Consider the following 23,828-nt stretch of genomic DNA (forward strand, 5'->3'; position numbering starts at 1 on the left):
TATAGCAAACTTGATATATTGGTAAAATCAATTTGAACAGCAATGAGTTAGTGGAATTTTGTTTACTATACGCGATAAAGGTTGTAATGGTTTGTAATCCTGATATTATGAGCCTTTTTCGTCGAAATGTTGATTAATTAATTATTATTGACGTGGCCACAGAAATATATTTCCCCTGAATCGAGACAACCAATGGTTTCCTTTAAGAAGGCTACTGGGCAACATTGCTGTGGTCAGCAAGAAGAGATGTAGCCGATTGCTTTTGTTGATTGCCGCTCCAGCTTATGGAAGTGGTTCTCAATGTTTTCAGTACATTAAGAAAAACCTATGTTTTTTTGCGGTACACTTAATTTTTAGAAACTGAAAGCACAAATGTTCAGATTTAAAATCACTTCGTAGCGTATTTTCTATCTAAATATTTTGCTTTGTGGGACCGCGCTCATTGCTTTGATAAAAACCGTAAAACGAAAAGTAGTTGTTAGAAGTGCGCTATAATTCATCTCATGAATATTGCGTCGCTAGTATACTAAAGGAAGAAGGAAGGTTTCAATGAGAAGGAAGTGTAAAAACTAACTTTGGTGCTAGTAGCCTACTTCAACACAATAACAATTCTGGCGTCACAATGGTACCGAACAGTCATGTTTCCAAACCAGTAAGAGCACGGTTTATTTTGTTATCTTATTTCAGTATTTCGTTGACGCTACTGCAGAAGGGAATGTAGGTAGACCTGCAAGTTACCGCGCGTTTTTATGTAAAATACGTCACAGAAACCTTTTTTGTTAAGTACAGAAGAAAATTAACAAATATATTAATGAAGTAGAAATTGGACATAGCCTACTTAAAACAGGGTCTCTTATACTTTTGTACTCGGACTTGAAGACCTGAACAGGAAGGAGTAATGAGGTAATGCAAATAGAATTATGACGTAATAATTCCTCAATACTCGACAATGAGACTGCAAAAGTAAAAGAGACCCCTTAAAACATGAACAGCACAACTATAAAACCCTCACAAACACACAGTTTAAGAGCCACTGGCTTAAAGTGATTCTTATAGAGACAGCAAGTTAAGTTCTTACCGCTTTTCCAAGGTCTCATAGAGACATCTGCAGATTTTTGTATGTTTTGTCAAATTTCTCGTGCTGTTTAGAAACTTAGTGTTAGCTTGGTAAAGTTTGACAGTGGAGCAGTACGGCTGTTAGTGCTGTAATGATTGTAGTAGTAGCTCTTCTTACAGTATTATAGTTCGACTATTACAGTATTGGTTGCATTGTTTGGAAATATCTTATCGTCAAAAAGTTGTTGGCTTTAGCGTCATAAAAGTTTTCTTAGCATGTTATCTATGCAACATACATACTGGCTAGTAGCAAGCTCATGGCTAATATGGTCCTAGCTTGTGCATGCATGAATGGGTTTAGTGGCCGTGCTAACGTTATCAACAATTATTACCGTAATTTTTTAAGCACGTTTTAAGCCGGTCTGTAATAAACAAACAAGAGTTGGTTGTGTGAACGCCAACTTAAAATAAATAAACAAAGAATTGAGGCTTCAGTGCAGGCTATCATGCCAAAATTTGCGTCTTTGTACGCAAGATTTTTTGTCGAAAACTTCCTACTTTCCAGTTGGGGTTATAGGGTTACACCCATACAGCGATGCTGGTAATATACTAATGACTTCCGGATTACTTGACTACTGACAGACTAACTGGGTCTGCAGGCTAATTCTGTTGTACCCTAAGTTAACGTAGCATAACAATTTTGAGCTAGATCATGAGAACAAAACTAAATACTGAAATGCCACAATATCATGACAAAATTTTCACAGGTTGCATTTTGCAAAGAACCAAATACTTTGTTGAAAAATAATTACATTTGTGTGACAGTAAACTTACTAGGTAACAGGTCTCATTTCTTTTGACATTTGTGCAAGCTTGATCGGTATGTTCATACACACATTATCAAAATGTAAAAGATATTGCTGTGGTTTAATATTTGGCACTTTAAAACCTTTATTTGCAAGGCTAATCAGGATAGAAAAGAATTCTTTTTGTTGTAACTGTGTAGAATCAGTACGGGCTAAACATGGAAAAACAAAAAAGGAGCAATTAAAAGATAGAAAAAGTATTTTCACGCTCTGGTTACAAAACACCCGGCACAACTCGATTATGTGGGTCCAGAAGTTACACTGCTGAAAATGGGTTAGGCATGAATACAGTGCAAATATAATGCTTTACAGAACTACAATTGTCTTTGTACCAGGATTAAAATCTGAAAATGTAGTTTGATGTTGCAAATTTCACATTTTAACTGGTAACAACCAGACTAAATGTGTCATGATCTGATTAATTATTTATACAAATTGACTATTTTATTTGAAATTGCATAAATTGTATTTTTGATTGATAAATTGATAAACCACAAATACTGTAACCGACCGAGTTCCACCAATTGGTTTATAACTATTGGCTTTGCTGCCAGAGGCAGGTGAGTCTGTGGTTTAATGGTTGGTGACAGCACCACAGTTGTTACTATATAATTTCACTGTTCAAATTTTTATTTTAAATGATGTATTTAGACTCATTTCAGATTCAAAATGAAATGCTTTCAAATTTTTTTCCTTTGAGTGATTTAAGTTTTAAAGGGAGTTCATGTAAGGGTTTTTTGTGGTAACATAGTCATAAAAGTGGTGGTTTGGGTCTGGAGAAATTAGTTTCGGATTAATTTAGAGTTTGAAAAATTGTTTGTGATTTCAAGGTGAAAAAGTAGTAAAGTATCAATTGCGCAATCAGCTAGCTGTTTATATTTCAGGGTTTGGCAGAAATGTAACACTAAAAAGGTTTTTTCGAACGCATGTCTTTTTCTTTAAGGACTTAAATTTTAGCTAAAACTGTTGATCGGCGTACAAACTGTTATGTCATAGCCACTTGAATATTGATAGGCATATTCATATTAATTAGGTTGCTTTTTTGCTGAAACTTGGTCACTAAAAATTGTCATTCTAATCTTGCAAACTGTAAAAATTCCTCTGTGCTAGGTAACTCAAGCCTATTGTAGTGAGTGAATACAATACTAGCGCACACCTGTGTGCATGGCCATGCCTATAGGCTGACAGGTAGATTTGTACACTAATAAACAACAATGGTAAAAGCCCAAGTAAGTGGGTGATGTAGATTTCTTGCCAAAGAAATGTGCAGGTTGCAGCTATCTGGAATATAATAGTGACCTGCTCCCACTTACTAAGCTACCGATAAGATTTAGCTGTGTTCCAAACTATATATGCAGTTATGCAGTTGTGGATAGGTAACATTTGTAACCATGTGTAGGCTTGCACTCTGCAAATGTCCAGAATTAAAAAGTGGGAAGCTGATAAAGCAACCGCACATAACAAACTTTCATTGTGAGGCTAGGCACAACACAATACTGCAACAGTCTATAATATACTTCGAATTTTACCAAAGGTCAATCAATTTGTAATAATCTCCATCAATTTATAACAATTTTTACATATTATACTTATGCGATCCGGTACTGTCATATGACAATCAATTCGCATATGATACCATTGTGTGTGAATGAAATATCGTGTGCAGTATTTAATGAATGGTTCCGTTTTTGGTATATGTAATGTATTTAATGCAATAAAATTGTGAGATGCAATAAATGGATAATAAAATTTTATGGCATTATGTATAAAATGACTACAGTTTTTGTTATTAAACTCTAATTAACAATTTAAATGTTTACATTGAGTATTTTATTGTATCAACTGTTTAAATGATCAACTTTACACTGTTGTGTTAACTGGGTGAAAACAAATTTATTCGGCTTTCTTGGTACCATTGGTTTAATTACTCATGTCCTGACAAAAGTTCAACAGTCAAGCTTTTGTATGTTATTTTTAAACTCTGGCATTAACACATTACAGGTACTTTAGATACTGTGTTGGTACTTTTCTTTGCACTAAATGGTTGATCTACCTGATCTATGATGAAAGTGATTTCACCAGTTCGACTTCTTGTATTTTGCATGTCAATTTCAGTATTATTTTGCATAATGGTATGGAATTATATCAGTAGTCAAACCACTTATGCTCAGCGCAGTGGTAATAATGTGAATGCGGATGTTTATCGATTTGAAGATCCAACACCAAGCGACAGGGAATTTGTAGTAAGGCAACTGGAAGGAATTAACCGACCAGAAGACTATTTCTCAAGAATTGTTTACAATAGGGTCGGAAAATGCGGAAGCCGATCAATGCAAGCTGTTATTTCAGTTCTTTCCAAGAAGAATAATTTCATCTTTCACCTATCGCCCATTTCTAACGTTTCGCATCTACGGCTTTTGGACTTGAAAGAAGAAGTCAGATTAATCACTCACTTAAAACCTCCCATGCTGTATTCAAGGCATATACATTACATCAACTTTGCCAAATTTGGAGTCCAGGCGCCAATTTATATTAACCTGATTCGTGATCCAATTGAAAGGTTCTCTTCAAGCTACCACTACAAGAGATATGGAGATGCAAGGACACCAGTTGAAAGACGCAGGCATTGGGCAGAGGGCGAAAAAGAACGAAGCATAAATGACTGCATTTTACAAAATGTAACTGAATGTTCAACTGGAAGACTTTGGTATATTGTGCCATATTTTTGTGGTCAAGAAAGCATTTGCCAACGACCGTCAACATATAGTTTACAGAGGGCCAAACAGCGTTTGCTGGACAATTACTTAGCTGTTGGTATTTTAGAAGATTTTCAAGGTACACTGAAGATATTTGAAAAGCTAATGCCTTATCATTTCAAAGGTGCGCCAGATATTTGGCAAGATATTAGCCGTGGGACAGTAAACAATACCAGTACTGTGGGAAAAGAGAAAATACGACCTGAGGTGTATGCAATACTGAAAGAAAGAATGGCGATGGAATATGAGTTTTACAATTTTGCTGTAAAACGTTTCTATCATGTCAAAGACCAGCTTGGCATAAAATAAGATTTGTTTGTACATTTATATATTAAGTGTGCAGTTTTATGCACTTTTTGCAATGCAAAAAATTCTACAGGTATTTCATTATGTGTGCGGTGCAAATACATGTCGCCAAATTATTGTTATTTATTTTTTCGCCGAATTCATTAAATCATTACATTTAATTTCTTCTTACTATCCTATTGTTTTGCTACTTTTGCCGTGTGTACGTATTATTTTTCTACAGTTTTCCTAAGACTATCACCATGAATACTTGGGTGCCATCGGTACTTTGTATTGTTGTTTTATCATACAATATCATTGCTTGACAAAACCCTCAAAGATCATGATCATGGTCATGTTCTAACAGCATGATGCTGCTTTTTCCATTATCAATCATACTTTAGTTAAAATGATTCATCTGTTTGGTACTCATTTGTTTGTCGTTTGGAACAAATATTTTCTCATGGAAAGCACGTATCTAGTATGCTGGTTATGTTGTGAAATATTAACTTACTGTTTGTGTTAGCAGTTGTGTTCATTCCTTTTGTGATGAGGTTTAGCTTGCAAGGTCTTAGTTTGTGAGAAATGTCATAATAGTTCACTACTCTTGAGATTTCTGTAAAAATTTTGATACGTTTTTGATCACTTTGAATTGTATAATGTGTTGTTTGACAGTTTGTGTCAAAATCACTAAAAAAATTTCACTGAAGTCAAGTTTACAATTTAAGCATTTACATTTACATTTTTCTCTTAGCTGTTTAAATAGTCAGCTTATATCAACTGAGTAAGAAAATTTTATTTGGCTTTTAATACCATTTCTAACTCATGACAAAACTACTTAACCACTGTGTATAGACTTGGCAGATATCGGTCCATCTACCTATAAAATAGTTTTATTCTATGCATTCTAATACCAATTGCCTTATCTGTATATAGAAAGCTTACGTTGAAGGTACCATAATTATGATGTTTATATCATGCTCTTATTCATCCCAGATATTTCAAAAACTGTCTGTTTCATTAAAGTCTTATTCCAAATAGTGATGTATGAAATGTAATTTGAATTAAATGGTATCTGTTCGTGTACATTCCAGATTTTTTGCACGAAGCATAGATTAACTCTCTTAGCAATTTTTGTTTTCATAAGTATATTGAATGGTGAAATATTTGCATGCCAGTACTTTTTGCGTGCCAGTATGTTTTATTTTTGAAACAGTATTTTTTCTCATATTTGAGTTTCTCCCAGTAGAGAATTTATTTGTCATCATATCGTATTAAAAGTTATTTTTACACTTTATAGCAGTCATTCTTTATTGCTATAGTTTCATCATTACGCAGTACCATAGCATTGATTATGTTGATTTCATAGACGCACTGAACATTTGTTTAAATACTGAGTATTTCTTTTTCAGCTGTTTTTAATGGTCAAGTGAATATGTGCTGATAAATTTAACTTAAACTATATGAGAGATTTCTCGCCGGGAAGGTCTTTTCCACCACTTATTGTCTGGATGAAGGGTTGAATGCTGTTCTGCACTGCACAGGCTCATTCTACTCATTTATACTTCACATAGAAAAATAAGCTTTGTTCAGCTCAACTCTGGATTGGATTTGCTTCCCACTACATCATAATGTTACAGAGGAGAGGAACAAAACGATTCATTGCAATGTGGTTTAACTAACATCTTTAGGTTGGTGACATGGGTTCATGTCTTTTGTCTTTTCCATAAATCAGGATGGATGGATGTAACTTGCGTTTTGAATATAAAAAACAAACTTTTTTTGTTTCCCAACACAGGCATTTATAGTTGGTTCTTCACGATGGATTCCTTCTCTTTAAATCTAAGTTAAATGTGTGTTTGCTGAGGGTAAACGTTACTTCTTGGACTATTGATATTTTGGAAGATTTTGTACCTAATGTTTGGCAACAAAATTGTTATATGATGAAGAAAACCAGCAAAGAAGGTAAATAGATAAAAAACAACCTGAGGTGTTTACAATACTGATTAGCATTGAAATGTGAATTTTGTTGCTCAACTTAAACAAACAAAAATTGTCAGCTGTGAATAAAATGAGATTTTTGACACTTGATATGTACACTGGTTTGGTCTGGTAGTGCCGTTTTATCATGCTATTTCCTTTCAATTTTATTGTTTAAGGTTGTGCTTGTATGAACATGAATTTTGTTATTTAAAGTTTATAATAAATTACAACCCTGTTGACCATTGCTAATACAACCATAAAAATCTTCTGTTCTCCAATAATGTTGCTTCAATATCGGTCTCAAAGTGTATGGTGCATTTTACATTTATCAACAAAACTGGATAAATGCATTTCTTCATTGCCAATTGTATGGGCATTCTTAAAGAAAGTTGCAATGCTTGATCTTTTAAACTTACATACTTGGTACAAATAACTGGTTTGGGCCCATTAGAAACAGAACATTTATTACCAATGTTTTGTGTAAACTGTCATGATTCATTCCCTAAAAATGTAATGTTGAGTTAAGGTTACAAAAACTTCTCTTGTGAAAGAAGATCATAGTATTTTGTTATTATATAATCATGAAAATGATGTATACACATTTTTTGATCAAATGCTGTCTATACTGTGAAATTAGTAAATGACAATGTTTGTATTAGCTGTCAGTGTTACACAGTGTTGATATTTAAGAGCGTGATCATTGTGCTATTTATATTGGTGGAAGTTTACTTCCTACGATACATTCGTTACAAGGCCATCATTTTGTAAAAGTGTTTTTGCATTCATTTGAGAGAGATTTGATGTGAATTGAATACAATTTGGATGTAACACTAGCCTTGATTATAACTCTCTTTGATATATAAACATGATATGAATCATATTGATGCTTGATTATTTATTTAACTTACAAAATTAATAATACCACCATTCATGAGATTAGTAAATGGTATTGTATAACTCAAAACTGCACGTACCGGTAATTAATGAACGTAGGCACATTAATGTTTTAGTAAGAAATTGGTTAGCCAATGTTCTTTAAAGTGTTCAGTTGATTGTAAAGGCCTTCTAAAGTAGCACTGAGTAATGAGTAGGGGAATATCGTGGAACCTTAAAGTCATTGATATGTTTGGACATCAATATTCACAATTTCTATCACTTTTCAACTTAAAAAATTTGCTGACCGCCGTGAAAAATTTAAAAAGTGGACTAAAACCAAAATTTCTCTCACACTTTTGAAAGTCTTCGTAAAAAAACACCATTTTTACTAGATAGGTTTTTCTTTAGAAGAAACAGATGTTAAATGATCAACTTTCTATCGCCTGAAACTGATGCTTCTTGTGTCCGAAGTTGGCAAAAGGATTATAGTTGTTGCTAAATTTCTACCAAATGCTTAATGATTGGGCGTTATGTTTAATATTTAAACTTTAAACAAAAGTCTTAAATGTTGTGCAAACATTGTATTGAAGGGTTACAGATGTTTTTTAACATTAATTGTTTATTGGGCTTTTTTCTTCGCGGTAGTAAGTATTTCGATAAAAGACGTTCCCTTTACTTCTTTTCTTCGTGTGGCGGCCTAAATTGCAACCGTTATACAACATTGTTGGAGTTCCATTACTTCCCGTACTAAGAAAGAAATTCCACTTCCAAATAACTTTCACGGAATAGAAGAAATTTAGCTCCTTTGTAACATAAACCTAACTTCCTTCCACATGCAATAGGCTACATCTTGTTAATTGTGTTCTGTTTTTGCAGCCGTCATGTCACAGTTACACGATAGCAGTTCATGAAGAGGGTGAATGATCATTTGCCCACCAGTTGGTTTTAGTTTAGATAACAACTATTGTTGGTTTGTCAATATCATGCTGTCATTTCATCGCAGTGCAAAGTTTTGGATACAATACTTTATATTGTTGTAGTAATATAAGATCAGCAAACAGCGAAAGCTAGTGCAGGAAGATTTAAACCTTGGGTCCTTAACTTAAATTATAAGAACATGTAAGACTCTACTCTCATTTGATTGGTCTGTACTAATGCTTTGTAAATTTTTCTTGTAAAAATTTTTGTAGGATGAAGAATTATTTTAGAACATCAAAAATGCCATTTTTAAAGTGGTCGCATATTTTTATTATATTTTTGATCACAAGTGTAGTTTTAATTGGTAATAGCTGCTTCCATTTAAAAAAAAATCCATTCAGTTTTAGCTTTAGTGTGACTTCACATTTAGCCAAAAAAACTCCCCAGGTATCCACCAGGCTGTACCACCGCATTATCAATGACAACTACATCCCCAACAGAATACTATACAACCGGGTGACTAAGTGTGGAAGTCGAACATTGAAGGAAATAATATCCCATCTGGAGAGGAAAAACAATTTTCACTTTTATAAGTCTCCTGTCAACAACTTAATAAGGCCACCGCCATCTGAACTGACTCGTGAGACCAAATTGATTTACAATTTATCTTTGCCATCCTTGTATACCAGACATATTCATTACATTGACTTCACAAAGTATGGCTTGGAAAATCCAACATACATAAACGTGGTACGTGATCCTATTGAACGGTTTTCCTCACAGTTTCATTTCAAGCGCCGTTTCATTGACTTTACCAACTCGCTAAACCTTAAGCATGTTAGATGGAAAAGCTCTGAAAACAAGGAAATGAACATCAATGACTGCATAATTAAGAACCATCTAGAATGCTCAACTAAACAGCTGTGGTACATTGTGCCTTATTTTTGTGGCCAAGATGAGATGTGTCAACACCCTTCCAATGAAAGTTTACAGCAGGCCATTGCAAATGTGGAAAGACACTACCTCTTTGTTGGTATTCTTGAAGACTTCAAAGGAACTTTACAAGTGTTTGAAAGGTTGCTCCCAGGATATTTTGCTGGAGGAACCGAAATTGGAATGAGGTTGCAAAATGCCTTACATGAGAAAACAAAAACTCTAAAAAAGGACGCCATAACACCTAAAGGGTATGAACTTCTCAAAAGTCGAATGTCATTGGAATATAAATTTTATGACTTTATAGCTCAGCGGTTCAACGCTACCAAAAGTCTGCTAAAACTTACGTAACAAACAACCTGCCTTTCATTAAACTGTTGTATAAATGTGCCAGCATTTGCCTCTTGGGCTGTTACAGTTGTGTCTGTTTAAATCAAATGTAGGCAAAAGTCAGGTTTATTCTAAGGCCTACTAGTTTTTTCCACTCGCGTGAAGTGGAATCTTTAATCTCAATGTAGCCTATAACTTGTGTATTATGTGTCATAGTTTTTATTATTGTTAACGCCGCTAACGTTATAGGCATGCAGTAATCCTTATTATGAACCTTTATAATAAAGTATTCAAGAAAAAATTTATTGTCGTTTTATTCCTCTTAATTTACTATGATTTACGGTATTAGATTGATTTTCAACTTTGAAAAAAAATAGTCGAGTTTTTGGAAGAAGCGGTATTATTGTGACGAATTAGGCACTCTGCGCAATTGGGATAAATTTGTCAGCTTAAGCTAAAATTAATTTTCTATTATCTGTTATTCCTAAAATTCCTAAACATTGAACACAAGAAAACAGCAAGGCCAAGCAAGACCCCAGCAAGCGTCACTTTATTGCGGGATCAAAATTTATGCATTCTTAATTGAAACTGAACAACATTTTGCGGGGCATGTGTCGAAGTAAATGTATTATTTCAAAGCAAAATTTATTAACCAAAGTTTCAAGAAAAACTCGCTTTTATTGCGGAATTGGCCAAAATTATACCAGTTGTTATGATTAAAAACCACTTCACAAGTTCTTTAGATAAATCAGTCGTTACAAACCGATAAATGTTGAAATAAGTTTTAAGAAGATGATACCTTCGTTACAAGGCCATCCTCATTGTGTAAAAGTGTTTTTGCATTCATTTGAGAGAGATTAGCTGTGAATTGAATACAATTTGGATGTAACACTAGCCTTGATTAAAACTCTCTTTGATATTTATAAGCATGATATGAATCATATTGATGCTTGATTATTTATTTAACTTACAAAATTAATAATACCACCATTCATTTCATTAGTAAATGGTATTGTATAACTCAAAACTGCACGTACCGGTAATTAATGAACGTAGGCACATTAATGTTTTAGTAAGAAATTGGTTAGCCAATGTTCTTTAAAGTGTTCAGTTGATTGTAAATGTAATAAGTTGATGCGATCCAATATCGGCTCACACAGAGCGTACACAAACGACAGCTAGTACAATCGAATGACCTCGTAGGCCGTAGGGTAATCCGAATGACACCGGTACGACACAAACTTAAAGGGAATAGTAATTAAATTAAATCATAGTAATTAATGGAAATTAAATTTAAGCATGCTGTTTCCCCACCAGGTTGTGTGCCGGTTAGAAAAGAAGGAAATCACATAAAATAACAAGAATGAACTAACAGTTTCATTGGTCAACAATTCAAGAATATAATAACAATTTGATTCAAACATTATCACAGTAAAGGCCTTCTAAAATAGCACTGAGTAATGAGTAGGGGAATATCGTGGAACCTTAAAGTCATTGATATGTTTGGACATCAATATTCACAATTTCTATCACTTTTCAACTTAAAAAATTTGCTGACCGCCGTGATAAATTTAAAAAGTGGACTAAAACCAAAATTTCTCTCACACTTTTGAAAGTCTTCGTAAAAAAACACCATTTTTACTAGATAGGTTTTTTTTTTGAAAAAACAGATGTTAAATGATCAACTTTCTATAGCCTGAAACTGATGCTTCTTGTGCCCGAAGTTGGCAAAAGGATTATAGTGGTTGCTAAATTTCTACCAAATGCTTAATGATTGGGCGTTATGTTTAATATTTAAACTTTAAAATAAAAGTCTTAAATGTTGTGCAAATATTGTATCGAAGGGTTAGAGATGTTTTTTAACATTAGTTGTTTATTGGGCTTTTTCTTCGCGGTAATAAGTATTTGGATAAAAGACGTTCCCTTTACTTCTTTTCTTCGTGTGGCGGTCTAAATTGCAACCGTTATACAACATTGTTGGAGTTCCATTACTTCCCGTACTAAGAAAGAAATTCCACTTCCAAATAACTGTCACGGAATAGAAGAAATTTAGCTCCTTTGTAACATAAACCTAACTTCCTTCCACATGCAATAGGCTACATCTTGTTAATTGTGTTCTGTTTTTGCAGCCGTCATGTCACAGTTACACGATAGCAGTTCATGAAGAGGGTGAATGATCACTTGCCCACTAGTTGGTTTTGGTTTAGATAACAACTATTGTTGGTTTGTCGATATCATGCTGTTGTTTCATCGCAGTGCAAAGTTTTGGATACAATACTTTATATTATTGTAGTAATATAAGATCAGCAAACAGCGAAAGCTAGTGCAGGAAGATTTAAACCTTGGGTCCTTAACTTAAATTATAAGAACACGTAAGACTCTACTCTCATTTGATTGGTCTGTACTAATGCTTTGTAAATTTTTCTTGTAAAAATTTTTGTAGGATGAAGAATTATTTTAGAACATCAAAAATGCCATTTTTAAAGTGGTCGCATATTTCTATTATATTTTTGATCACAAGTGTAGTTTTAATTGGTAATAGCTGGTTCTATTTGCCAAAAAATCCATTCAGTTTTAGCTTTAGTGTGACTTCACATTTAGCCAGAAAAACTCCCCAGGTATCCACCAGGCTGTACCACCGCATTATCAATGACAACTACATCCCCAACAGAATACTATACAACAGGGTGACTAAGTGTGGAAGTCGAACATTGGCGGAGATAATATCCCATCTGGAGTGGAAAAACAATTTCTGCTTCTATCAGTCTCCTGTCAACAACTTAAAAAGGCCACCGCCATCTGAACTGGCTCGTGAGACCAAATTCATTTACGATTTGTGGACGCCATCCTTGTATGCCAGACATATTCATTACATTGACTTCACAAAGTATGGCTTGGAAAATCCAACATACATAAACGTGGTACGTGATCCTATTGAACGGTTTTCCTCACAGTTTCATTACAAGCGCTTCAATGACTTTACCAACTCGCTAAACCTTGAGCATGTTAGATGGAAAAGCTCTGAAAACAAGGAAATGAACATCAATGACTGCATAATTAAGAACCATCTAGAATGCTCAACTAAACAGCTGTGGTACATTGTGCCTTATTTTTGTGGCCAAGATGAGATGTGTCAACACCCTTCCAATGAAAGTTTACAGCAGGCCATTGCAAATGTGGAAAGACACTACCTCTTTGTTGGTATTCTGGAAGACTTCAAAGGAACTTTACAAGTGTTTGAAAGGTTGCTTCCAGGATATTTTGCTGGAGGAACCGAAATTGCAATGAGGTTGCAAAATCGTTCACATGAGAAAACAAAAACTCTAAAAAAGGACGCCATAACACCTAAAGCGTATGAACTTCTCAAAAGTCGAATGTCATTGGAATACCAATTTTATGAATTTATAGCTCAGCGGTTCAACGCTACCAAAAGTCTGCTAAAACTTACGTAACAAACAACCTGCCTTTCATTAAACTGTTGTATAAATGTGCCAGCATTTGCCTCTTGGGCTGTTACAGTTGTGCCATTTGTTTAAATCAAATGTAGGCATAAGTGAGGTTTATTCTAAGGCCTACTAGTTTTTTTCACTCAACTGAGCAATCAAACGGTAACGCGTAAAGTAAAATCTTAAATCCCAATGTAGTAAGTAGCTGTGCTAATTGTCATAATTAGTCCTTATTCCTACGTACTTCTCGTGCAGATATGATGATATCAGAATGTTATTTGTGCGTTATTTCGTGTGTTTATCAACATTCTATGTATTGTACTATATTTTGGCCGTGTTTAGTATGCGCGACCCCGTTTTAATTACTTCCGAATTACGTCATTCGTACTACAGCGCTAAATACGTTAGTTCTGATACTGACAGTCTGTGATTTTACAGTCTACCAAACGCAGCTCTATTCTGTACTCTGAAAACAGTAATCGTTTCGTCGAGAATCAAAGTATATCAATACTCAAGACTATAACTTGTGTATTATGTGTGATAGTTTTTATTATTGTTAACGCCGCTAACGTTATAGGCAGGGTTGCCGTCGGTCTCAACACAAAAATAAGCACGACTAGGAAACGAAAGAAGAATACCACCTTAAACAGTGCACAATCAGAGAAAGCAACCAAAGTTCCTAAAAAAACGAGACACTATCTGCATGTTCTTAATTTTGGTACAGTATCTCTTTCGTACAAAGTGGTATACTAAAGGTGTCAAAATGCCCAAAATACGAACCTCTGCCCTAAAAATAAGACGAAAATTAGGACGCAAGTGAAAATAAGGACATTTCTTAGAAAAAAGGACAAAAATATTTTCTAAGACACGGACCTTTAAAATAAGGACGGTATGGCAAACCTGGTTATAGGCATGCATTAATCCTTGTTATGAACCTTTATTATGAACTACTCAAGAAAAAATTTATTGTCGTTTTATTCCTGTTAATTTACTATGATTTACGCATTTTACGTTATTAGATTGATTTTTAACTTTGGAAAAAAATAGTCGAGTTTTTGGAAGAAGCGGTATTATTGTGACGAATTAGGCACTCTGCGCAATAGGGATAAATTTGTCAGCTTAAGCTGAAATTAATTTTCTATTGTTTGTTAATTGAATACTGTATGCCCATGTTCTATCGTTAATACACACTCAGACATTGCTGTTAATATAGGGAGACCATATTTGATTATGCGCAATCCCTGACAAATTTGCCTCAGTTGCATTGACTAATTTTAAAATATTACCAGAGTACATTGCCGCCATTGCTTTTTTGTGATAAACACGAAACAATACAAAAACAGCAAAGAATTGTTGTCTTACAATACACGAATGCAAGTTTTCTTTTAAACTGTAACATTATGAAAACGAAAATTAACACAGAATTTTTACAAAATACGCTCTAAGGTAATTACAAGTAATGAACGTATAGCAGTTTATAAACAATACTCTACTCTCCCTCATACCAATCGTTCTTTTCCGAAGATCTGATATTTTTCAACAAGCTCTTGTTGGACTTCAGAAAGACATAAAATTCCCCACAAGACATGTTTTTGAAGTTGAACTGAACTTTTAAAATTCCTTTCATTGTTTCAATGGTCATCTTATTTCCTTCTTTTGTCCACCTGACTCTGCATCAGTGAAAACACCCGCTCAACATTTGCGTTGTATGGCGCCACAGCAAAGATAAACTGGGCAACCCTTGGTAATTCTGAGTGACATTCAGCGTTTTTTGACTTTTGAAAATACCTGCACCATTTCTTATGTGTTGGCAGTGTAGCAAATTCTTCGTCACTGATGCAACATTCCATAAACGACTTCAACGACTAGAATAAGCCAGACCCTAATGCTGCTCATCTTAAAAGGTAGTAAACAACTTACGTCATAAAGGAGTTGCACACAGTTTTGACGAGCTGAGAATGTTCGCGACCTAGAAAAAGTTGGAAAAAAGGTGGCAACCTAGAAAAACTTAGACTAAAAGACAATTAAAAAAATTCCGGACTTTTAAGCACATTTTAGCATTTCTCCCTGACGCAGATTTGAACATTAAATTCCCTGACATGTCAGGGAAAATCCTGACGTATGGCAACCCTATGTTAATACCCTTTACAGTACCGAGCATTAGCTCCAGCTTAGGAAAATTACATCGGACGTCACCTCCCATCACAAAATTCGATGCTCAAAACAGAGCTTTTCAAAATTGAAATACTTATTTGCGATGAAGGGATTGCTGCAGATTTATTTCCATATAATATAACCTACTGACAAACCTGTAAGATTTTTATACATTTTATTGATAATTTGTTTGGAATGTGACATAGACAAAAGGATAACAACATGTCCAAGTTCGAGCACGCCCAAAGATGGCCCCCTTGGTACCAGGGTTCATAAAAAATTCGGCGGCGAACGCCTCACTAGTCCCCCGCAGATTACGCTTGGGGTAGAAACAAGCCGCATTCGAAAAAGAAATAAAATGCAAATGTGTGATGCGAAATCCTCAGCAGTAGCTCCTCGTCGCAGTTGCTGGCAGGCGTGGATCCTTGTCGGACTAAGTTGCAGGCTGATTTGTGTCCTTTTGACCTCATTTTAGCCGAGCATGCAGAGCTTTGTGGTCAGTTGGTCACCAGTGCAGCAATCTCTGGTTGGTGGATCACGTTTCTGACGGCGTTAATTAAACACGACATGACCTGACTTTCATAAAGACTGCCTGTCCTCTACCAGCACTAATTACAGACAAACAACGCCTTTAGAAGACGAACTCAAGTATAGCGTTTTTTCCGCCAAAGGAAAGAGTAAAGATTCTGCATCGAGCGGTACAGCACAAGCACTTGTAAAGTACGACAATAAGAAATAATTGAATGCGAGAAATGCGCCGCGAGGAACAAAACTTTAGAAGTCAAGAGTGGCATGTGATACGTCTGTGCGGCGCTAAGCACCACATGTGAGTATAGGTTCATTTGGCAACTGGTTTTCGTTATTCTCTACTAAATTGGAGAAGCGCTACACCACTAGGAACTGCCGGACACTGTGTTCACTTCCATAAAAGTGTTTGGTTTTAAAAAGAATTTGTTTCTAGAAATCTCATAGCTGCTGTTAAACAAACCACATGATGTTGTTTGATGTGGAACAGAGTACAGTGATTATGTTTTTTGAAGTAAGTTTCCTAGCCTTATTGTGACTATTGCATATGCTGTTTACAATGTTTAGCTTCCTATGTCCAACTTTTTTCAGATGAGATTCAAAGAGAAAGGAGGTGACCAAAGAAAATCTGGATGAAAGTAAAGTATTTATTACGCTCCCAGTGTATGGTTGATGTCAAATTCCCAGAAAAATATTTTAATGTTTTTAGGTTGTTTTTCGTAAATATCTTTTACTCGGAGATCTGCAAAAGTATACTTTGCCAGCTCTCTTGGATGTTGTGAATGTGTCTGAAATGTCAATAAAATTTAACATATATGTAAACAGCTTTTTCTGCAGTATTTTAAAAAGTACAGAAGCATTGCACGTTGCAAGAAAATGTAGTGAAACGTTTTTTCAATCTTTGAAAGACTCTGTTTAAATCTTTATAAGTTCAACAAAATGAATAAGCGTTTGTAGCTAGCTGCACTATAAGCTAAATGTAAAAAGCAAAATAAAACAGGGTCGTTTTGTTCGGTTTAAAACGGAATAATATTCACCTATACACCAATAGGCATCTCGCAAGAAGAGGCGGCGAAAAGAGGCTGGGTAAGGTTTTGAACCCGCTTGCTCTGGGAGATGGAGCGGGTGCCGCATAAGCCGTTGTTGATATTTAATTATTACACGACTTTTCAATTATTTCGACATGATCTGTTCGTAAGTATCAAAACTTTAGGTTTTGTTTATTGCTTTCGTTTGCCAGAACATCTTGCATATTATCAACACAGTTTTCAGTAATGTTAATAGCGCAGCACGCTAAAGCGCATGCGCTCAAAGGCAGAGGTTCCGGGTTCGATTCCAACCTCAATTCGCCCTTGTTCCGTGAAAGGTTCTCCGAGATCAATGATGATAGCAGGTAAGACTTAATTAATTTGCTTTCATTCACTAACTCCTTCATAGAAGTCCAACTCTATGTTAATCACTGCTCGACCAATTGCACTCAGAAATCAGAATCGTCTCCACTCTTACTGTGTGGAGAGCTTCACTCGCTCGATCCCACTTGTCCACTGTTCATTAGGATAAACTAGCAGGTACCAACTAAAACTAGTAGTGTTCATTACGAAAAACTCAGGTAGGCGGGTAGCAACATGTGAAAACATAGCAGTTATACTTTGTTTGTGTCTCAGTTTTAGTTTTTTTGAACAAAAGGTAATTAATTGACTCGGCGCTGCGCGCCTCGACCGACCGCTTCGCGGCATTTAATCCTCTAGGTCTCTAGGATTAGGCTGGGTTAGCGGTTGTTGGCTAGCCGCTCCGCGGCTTGCTGGGTGACTGGTTTGAACCTGAGACTTGTCTATGCAGGTCCTCCGATTTTCCCACTGCGCCATGACTTCCCCCCCTCAAATCTCGTTATAATTAACACTTCGCTCAGAAAGTAGAGAAATTTTTAAATAGTGCTCATCTGGAACTTATCTTTTATCCCTGGCACGGGGTTTAAATCACAGAATGTTGGGAAGGGTAGTGGGAACATCAAATTATTGATGGTTGAACGCCTACAACGCTCGTTCAGATATCATCGACATCGAGATAGACATCGTTGATTTGTATTTATACTTTCTTGCTATCAAGATTAGATCATACTCAATGAAGAGACCAATTCTGGAATCGAACCCACTCCTAGCCTCGAGACCTGTGATATGTTGGTTAATGCGTGCAAACCAGGTTAGGAAATTTTTTTCACTGAGTATACATTTAAAAACAAAACTGAAATATGTACATAAGTTGATGCTAACATTCATTGACAAGAACAGAGATCAAGTACCAAGCAATTTTACGAATGTTAACGTCACAATGGAGCAAGTGCCGGTTTTTATCGGTTATATACCGGGACAACTCGTTTCTCAGCCAAACATTTTTGTGCATTTGAAACTCGATTAAAAGTGACGTTGCGCACAAATAACATGTTTGAGCTTTGACCCGTGCACAAACTAATAAAACACGCGCTCATCACCTCCGTCAGTTACTGTAGAACCAAGCTTAGAAAGGCATCTGTCCTATTTGCACCAAAACGGAGTTTAATCTATAGAGTTCTTCCCATCATTGCATTGAACTGGAAATAAAATCTCTAGCCGAACACACAAAGCGCGGGTTGGTCTCTAGTTGACGCAAGTGCTTCATTTATCATGTCACACGTATCAAATTATGGAAGAATGACGTCACTAACGCAGATCGAAAAATGGTGTCAGCGTAATATAGTCCGAGAAAGAAAAACTTGCACTCCGGATTCGATCTCCATCGTTCCTGGCTCCAGCGCAGCTGTTTTGCATAAGACGTCATCTTTTCGTTTGTCACGAAGTTAATGGACACTCGACTAAAATCTCTGAAATATAAAATCGCGGATCAACGTTAATTTATTTTGTCCAGTTTCGGTGAAAACATCCACGCTCACACCGAAGCATGTACGTTGTACACGGTACTACGACACCTTATCGAAAGACACTTTATCGAAAGACACTTTATCGAACGACACCTGATCGAAACGACAGCTGATCGAAAGACACTTTATCGAACGACAGTTAATCGAACGACACTTTATCGAACCGACAGTTAATCAAAACGACAGTTGATCGAACGACACTTTATCGAACCGACAGTTCAAGCAAGATTTTTGCGTGTTTCTCAAACATTGAAACAATGAGCCATTGTGATGTGCGGTCTTTGTAATGGTGTGCATTAATGAATTGTGATGTATATATCATAAAGTTGACGATTTATATTTTATATTTGTATCATAAAGTGTTCGATTTCGCATGGCGGCCGGCCCGCCCACATATTAATAAGATATCACAAGAATACGCACGAGAATTACTAAGTACGAGAGTAACCTAGAAACCTATGCGTCGTAGACTGATGAGATTATTACAGGTTAGTAGAAACATCATCTGGCTTCCTGTATACATCATAATTGTAAAACTAAAGAAAGTGAATTTAGTGTAAATTAGGTATTTCTAAAAGTGACACATTTTTATAAATTCTTCTTGTTACGCCGCGCCCCCGCTGTGAAAAGAGAACGAAAAAGAATAGTTAGTCAAGTTATTGGTGCGTAAATGAGTAATACGTTTCAATGAGGAGAGAGAGCAAAATTATATAAATATCACAATATCTCAAAAATTACAAAATCCAACTTTATCAAACAAACATGGACAGATAACTGAACATCACAATGACCCATTGTTTCAATGTTTGAGAAACACGCAAAAATCTTGCTTGAACTGTCGGTTCGATAAAGTGTCGTTCGATCAACTGTCGTTTTGATTAACTGTCGGTTCGATAAAGTGTCGTTTGATCAACTTTCGGTTCGATAAAGTGTCGTTCGATCAACTGTCGTTTCGATCAGGTGTCGTTTCGATCAGGTGTCGTTCGATTAAGTGTCTTTCGATAAAGTGTCGTTCGATTAAGTGTCGTTCGATAAAGTGTCTTTCGATAAGGTGTCGCGTCACGGTTGTACACTGCTCCATAATGGAGTTTGCTGTAAATGACGAGTGTACCGAATTAGAGACATTGTATGTCTATTGCATTTTTTCGCCATTAACTGTGCGGAGCGAAGGTTAGGATGCTAACCGTTGTAGTTATAGCACAATAGAATAAATGCTCACGAACAGTTAACGAGCAAGAAAAAATGGTACTACGACACCTTATCGAAAGACACTTTATCGAAAGACACTTTATCGAACGACACCTGATCGAAACGACAGCTGATCGAAAGACACTTTATCGAACGACAGTTAATCGAGCCGACAGTTGATCGAACGACACTTTATCGAAACGACAGCTGATCGAACGACACTTTATCGAACCGACAGTTAATCAAAACGACAGTTGATCGAACGACACTTTATCGAACCGACAGTTCAAGCAAGATTTTTGCGTGTTTCTCAAACATTGAAACAATGAGCCATTGTGAATTGTGATGTGCGGTCTTTGTAATCGTGTGCATTAATGAATTGTGATGTATATATCATAAAGTTGACGATTTATATTTTATATCTATATTTTATATTTGTATCATAAAGTGTTCGATTTCGCATGGCGGCCGGCCCGCCCACATATTAATAAGATATCACAAGAATACGCACGAGAATTACTAAGTACGAGATTGTCTGTACAGTAGACTAGACTAGTCATTATAGATACAAAGAGTAAGGAATTGAAGGCAAAATTTTATAGCAAGGGGCATGTCGCTGCCTGACTTTTACACAAAGTAGCTTCTTGAAAGTAGTCTCTTGACCGACAGCGCAAAATAAATGGCTTCGATGCTTGGTAGCACGTACACATGTGAACAAATATTTTCAACAATGAAATTCACGAAAAGCAAGCTAAGATCACGCATTTCCGACGCCTATTTAGAAAATGTTCTGGTTCTTGCTTCATGAACACAGTCATCCACCAAACCCTGCACGTGTTATAGTTGCAAGAGCACAAGCCAGCATGCGAAATCGAGCAGTCAATTCAGATGAACGTACCTCAAACATTATTCAGAGCGAAACGCAGGATATATCCTTAGCCACCGCTGGTGCTCTCCCTAAAGCAACATCATTAAAGCGGATGATACAGCGAAAGCGCGAATGTCCAGAAGGAAACGGCTTGATGGATGAACTCCGCGTGACACCGAGGGGAGAAGCCTTCGTTATCGAGGAAGACGATGAGAACGAATTCTATATGTTTGCATCTCAAAAGAATCTGGATATACTGAACAACTGCGCTAATTGGTTTTGTGACGGTACATTTGATGTTGCCCCACTTGGATACCAGCTGTACACGATACACGCGCTGGTCGATGAAAATCGCACGGTGCCACTCGTATACACCGTTACCGAGAACAAATCTGAAGCTGTGTACAATCGCATCTTTTGTTTATTGGAACAACAGCGACCAGGAATAGTCCCAGAAACCGTAACAATAGACTTTGAAATGGCAGCATATAATGCTCTTTCTTCCAGCTTCCCTCGGGCAGAAATTCTCGGCTGCCTTTTCCATTTTGGCCAATGTAGCTTCCGGAAAATTCAGGCTCTCTCTCTGCAGCGGTGGTTCAATGAAGATGCAGAGCACGCCCTTTGCATAAAATGCTTCCAGGCACTGGCATTCGTTCCGCCTGACGACGTTGTACAACGGTTCGAGGCCACGTTCAGTGACGACGATGAGCAGCACTTGTCTGAATACATTGACTATTTTGAAATTACTTGGATTGGACGATTGTGTCGCAGGAATCGTCGTCAACCTCTATTTCCTATCCGGTGTTGGAATGTTTTCCACCGGGTTCAAGATGACCTTCCACGAACGAATAATAGCATTGAAGGATGGCACAATGCGTTCAGCAAGCGTGTCTCATTATCCCATCCGACGCTTCGAAGACTCGTCAAAAAAATTAAGCAGGAACAAGGTTCCAACGAAATGTTAATTGAGCAATTGAGTGCTGGAATCGATGGCCCACCTCGGAAGAAGCGCTACGACGCTGTCAACCAACGGCTGAAGAGCATAGTTGAAAATTATGACTCAACAAATATGGACATAAAAAGTTATCTTCGAGCAATTGCACACAACTTGTAATTAAATGAATGCGATTGAAATGTGCACTTCGTCAGTTGTCGTGCTTTTAACAGTGCATGTTGTCAGTTCTTTTAATAAATTGTCGTTCTTTTAACAGTGCATATCGTCAGTTGTTTCAATAAATTGTGGATCTTTTAACCCTATCCTAACCAGGTTCGCGAGTTTACTAAAAAAACCGTGACCCGACACCTTATCGAAAGACACTTTATCGAACGACACTTAATCGAACGACACTTTATCGAAAGACACTTAATCGAACGACACCTGATCGAAACGACACCTGATCGAAACGACAGTTGATCGAAAGACACTTTATCGAACCGAAAGTTGATCAAACGACACTTTATCGAACCGACAGTTAATCAAAACGACAGTTGATCGAACGACACTTTATCGAACCGACAGTTCAAGCAAGATTTTTGCGTGTTTCTCAAACATTGAAACAATGGGTCATTGTGATGTTCAGCTATCTGTCCATGTTTGTTTGATAAAGTTAGATTTTGTAATTTTTGAGATATTGTGATATTTATATAATTTTGCTCTCTCTCCGCATTGAAACGTATTACTCATTTACGCACCAATAACTTGACTAACTATTCTTTTTCGTTCTCTTTTCACAGCGGGGGCGCGGCGTAACAAGAAGAATTTATAGAAATGTGTCACTTTTAGAAATACCTAATTTACACTAAATTCACTTTCTTTAGTTTTACAATTATGATGTATACAGGAAGCCAGATGATGTTTCTACTAACCTGTAATAATCTCATCGTCTACGACGCATAGGTTTCTAGTAATTAACGATTGCAAATGTGTGTGCGGGGTCGGCCACACCTAGTTTTTTAGTAAACTCGCGAGCCTGGTTAGGATAGGGTTAAAAGATCCACAATTTATTGAAACAACTGACGATATGCACTGTTAAAAGAACGACAATTTATTAAAAGAACTGACAACATGCACTGTTAAAAGCACGACAACTGACGAAGTGCACATTTCAATCGCATTCATTTAATTACAAGTTGTGTGCAATTGCTCGAAGATAACTTTTTATGTCCATATTTGTTGAGTCATAATTTTCAACTATGCTCTTCAGCCGTTGGTTGACAGCGTCGTAGCGCTTCTTCCCAGGTGGGCCATCGATTCCAGCACTCAATTGCTCAATTAACATTTCGTTGGAACCTTGTTCCCGCTTAATTTTTTTGACGAGTCTTCGAAGCGTCGGATGGGATAATGAGACACGCTTGCTGAACGCATTGTGCCATCCTTCAATGCTATTATTCGTTCTTGGAAGGAAGCGGAATTGGCCATTGGCCAAAATGGAAAAGGCAGCCGAGAATTTCTGCCCGAGGGAAGCTGGGAGAAAGAGCATTATATGCTGCCATTTCAAAGTCTATTGTTACGGTTTCTGGGGCTATTCCTGGTCGCTGTTGTTCCAATAAACAAAAGATGCGATTGTACACAGCTTCAGATTTGTTCTCGGTAATGGTGTATACGAGTGGCACCGTGCGATTTTCATCGACCAGCGCGTGTATCGTGTACAGCTGGTATCCAAGTGGGGCAACATCAAATGTACCGTCACAAAACCAATTAGCGCAGTTGTTCAGTATATCCAGATTCTT

The 23,828-nt window shown here is 36.5% G+C and overlaps 3 protein-coding genes across 3 annotated transcripts; all 3 read left to right on the forward strand.

Moving 5' to 3' along the window:
* Positions 1–2,920: 2,920 nt before the first annotated feature.
* On the forward strand, positions 2,921–6,375 carry LOC143470332 (uronyl 2-sulfotransferase-like). The gene has a single exon (XM_076968392.1). The coding sequence runs from the start codon at positions 3,983–3,985 to the stop codon at positions 4,985–4,987; it is 1,005 nt and encodes a 334-aa protein (XP_076824507.1). The 5' UTR covers positions 2,921–3,982; the 3' UTR covers positions 4,988–6,375.
* A 26-nt stretch (positions 6,376–6,401) lies between these two features.
* LOC143470331 (uronyl 2-sulfotransferase-like) lies at positions 6,402–10,308 on the forward strand. Its single transcript, XM_076968390.1, has 2 exons — positions 6,402–6,654; positions 6,762–10,308. Exon 2 carries the CDS (start codon positions 9,014–9,016, stop codon positions 10,022–10,024), a length of 1,011 nt encoding a protein of 336 aa, XP_076824505.1. The 5' UTR covers positions 6,402–6,654; positions 6,762–9,013; the 3' UTR covers positions 10,025–10,308.
* Positions 10,309–11,906: 1,598 nt separating this feature from the next.
* LOC143471155 (uronyl 2-sulfotransferase-like) lies at positions 11,907–14,678 on the forward strand. The gene has a single exon (XM_076969534.1). The coding sequence runs from the start codon at positions 12,448–12,450 to the stop codon at positions 13,453–13,455; it is 1,008 nt and encodes a 335-aa protein (XP_076825649.1). The 5' UTR covers positions 11,907–12,447; the 3' UTR covers positions 13,456–14,678.
* The last annotated feature ends 9,150 nt before the right edge of the window (positions 14,679–23,828 follow it).

Source organism: Clavelina lepadiformis, chromosome 9, assembly GCF_947623445.1.
Source record: "Clavelina lepadiformis chromosome 9, kaClaLepa1.1, whole genome shotgun sequence".
Taxonomy (NCBI): domain Eukaryota; kingdom Metazoa; phylum Chordata; class Ascidiacea; order Aplousobranchia; family Clavelinidae; genus Clavelina; species Clavelina lepadiformis.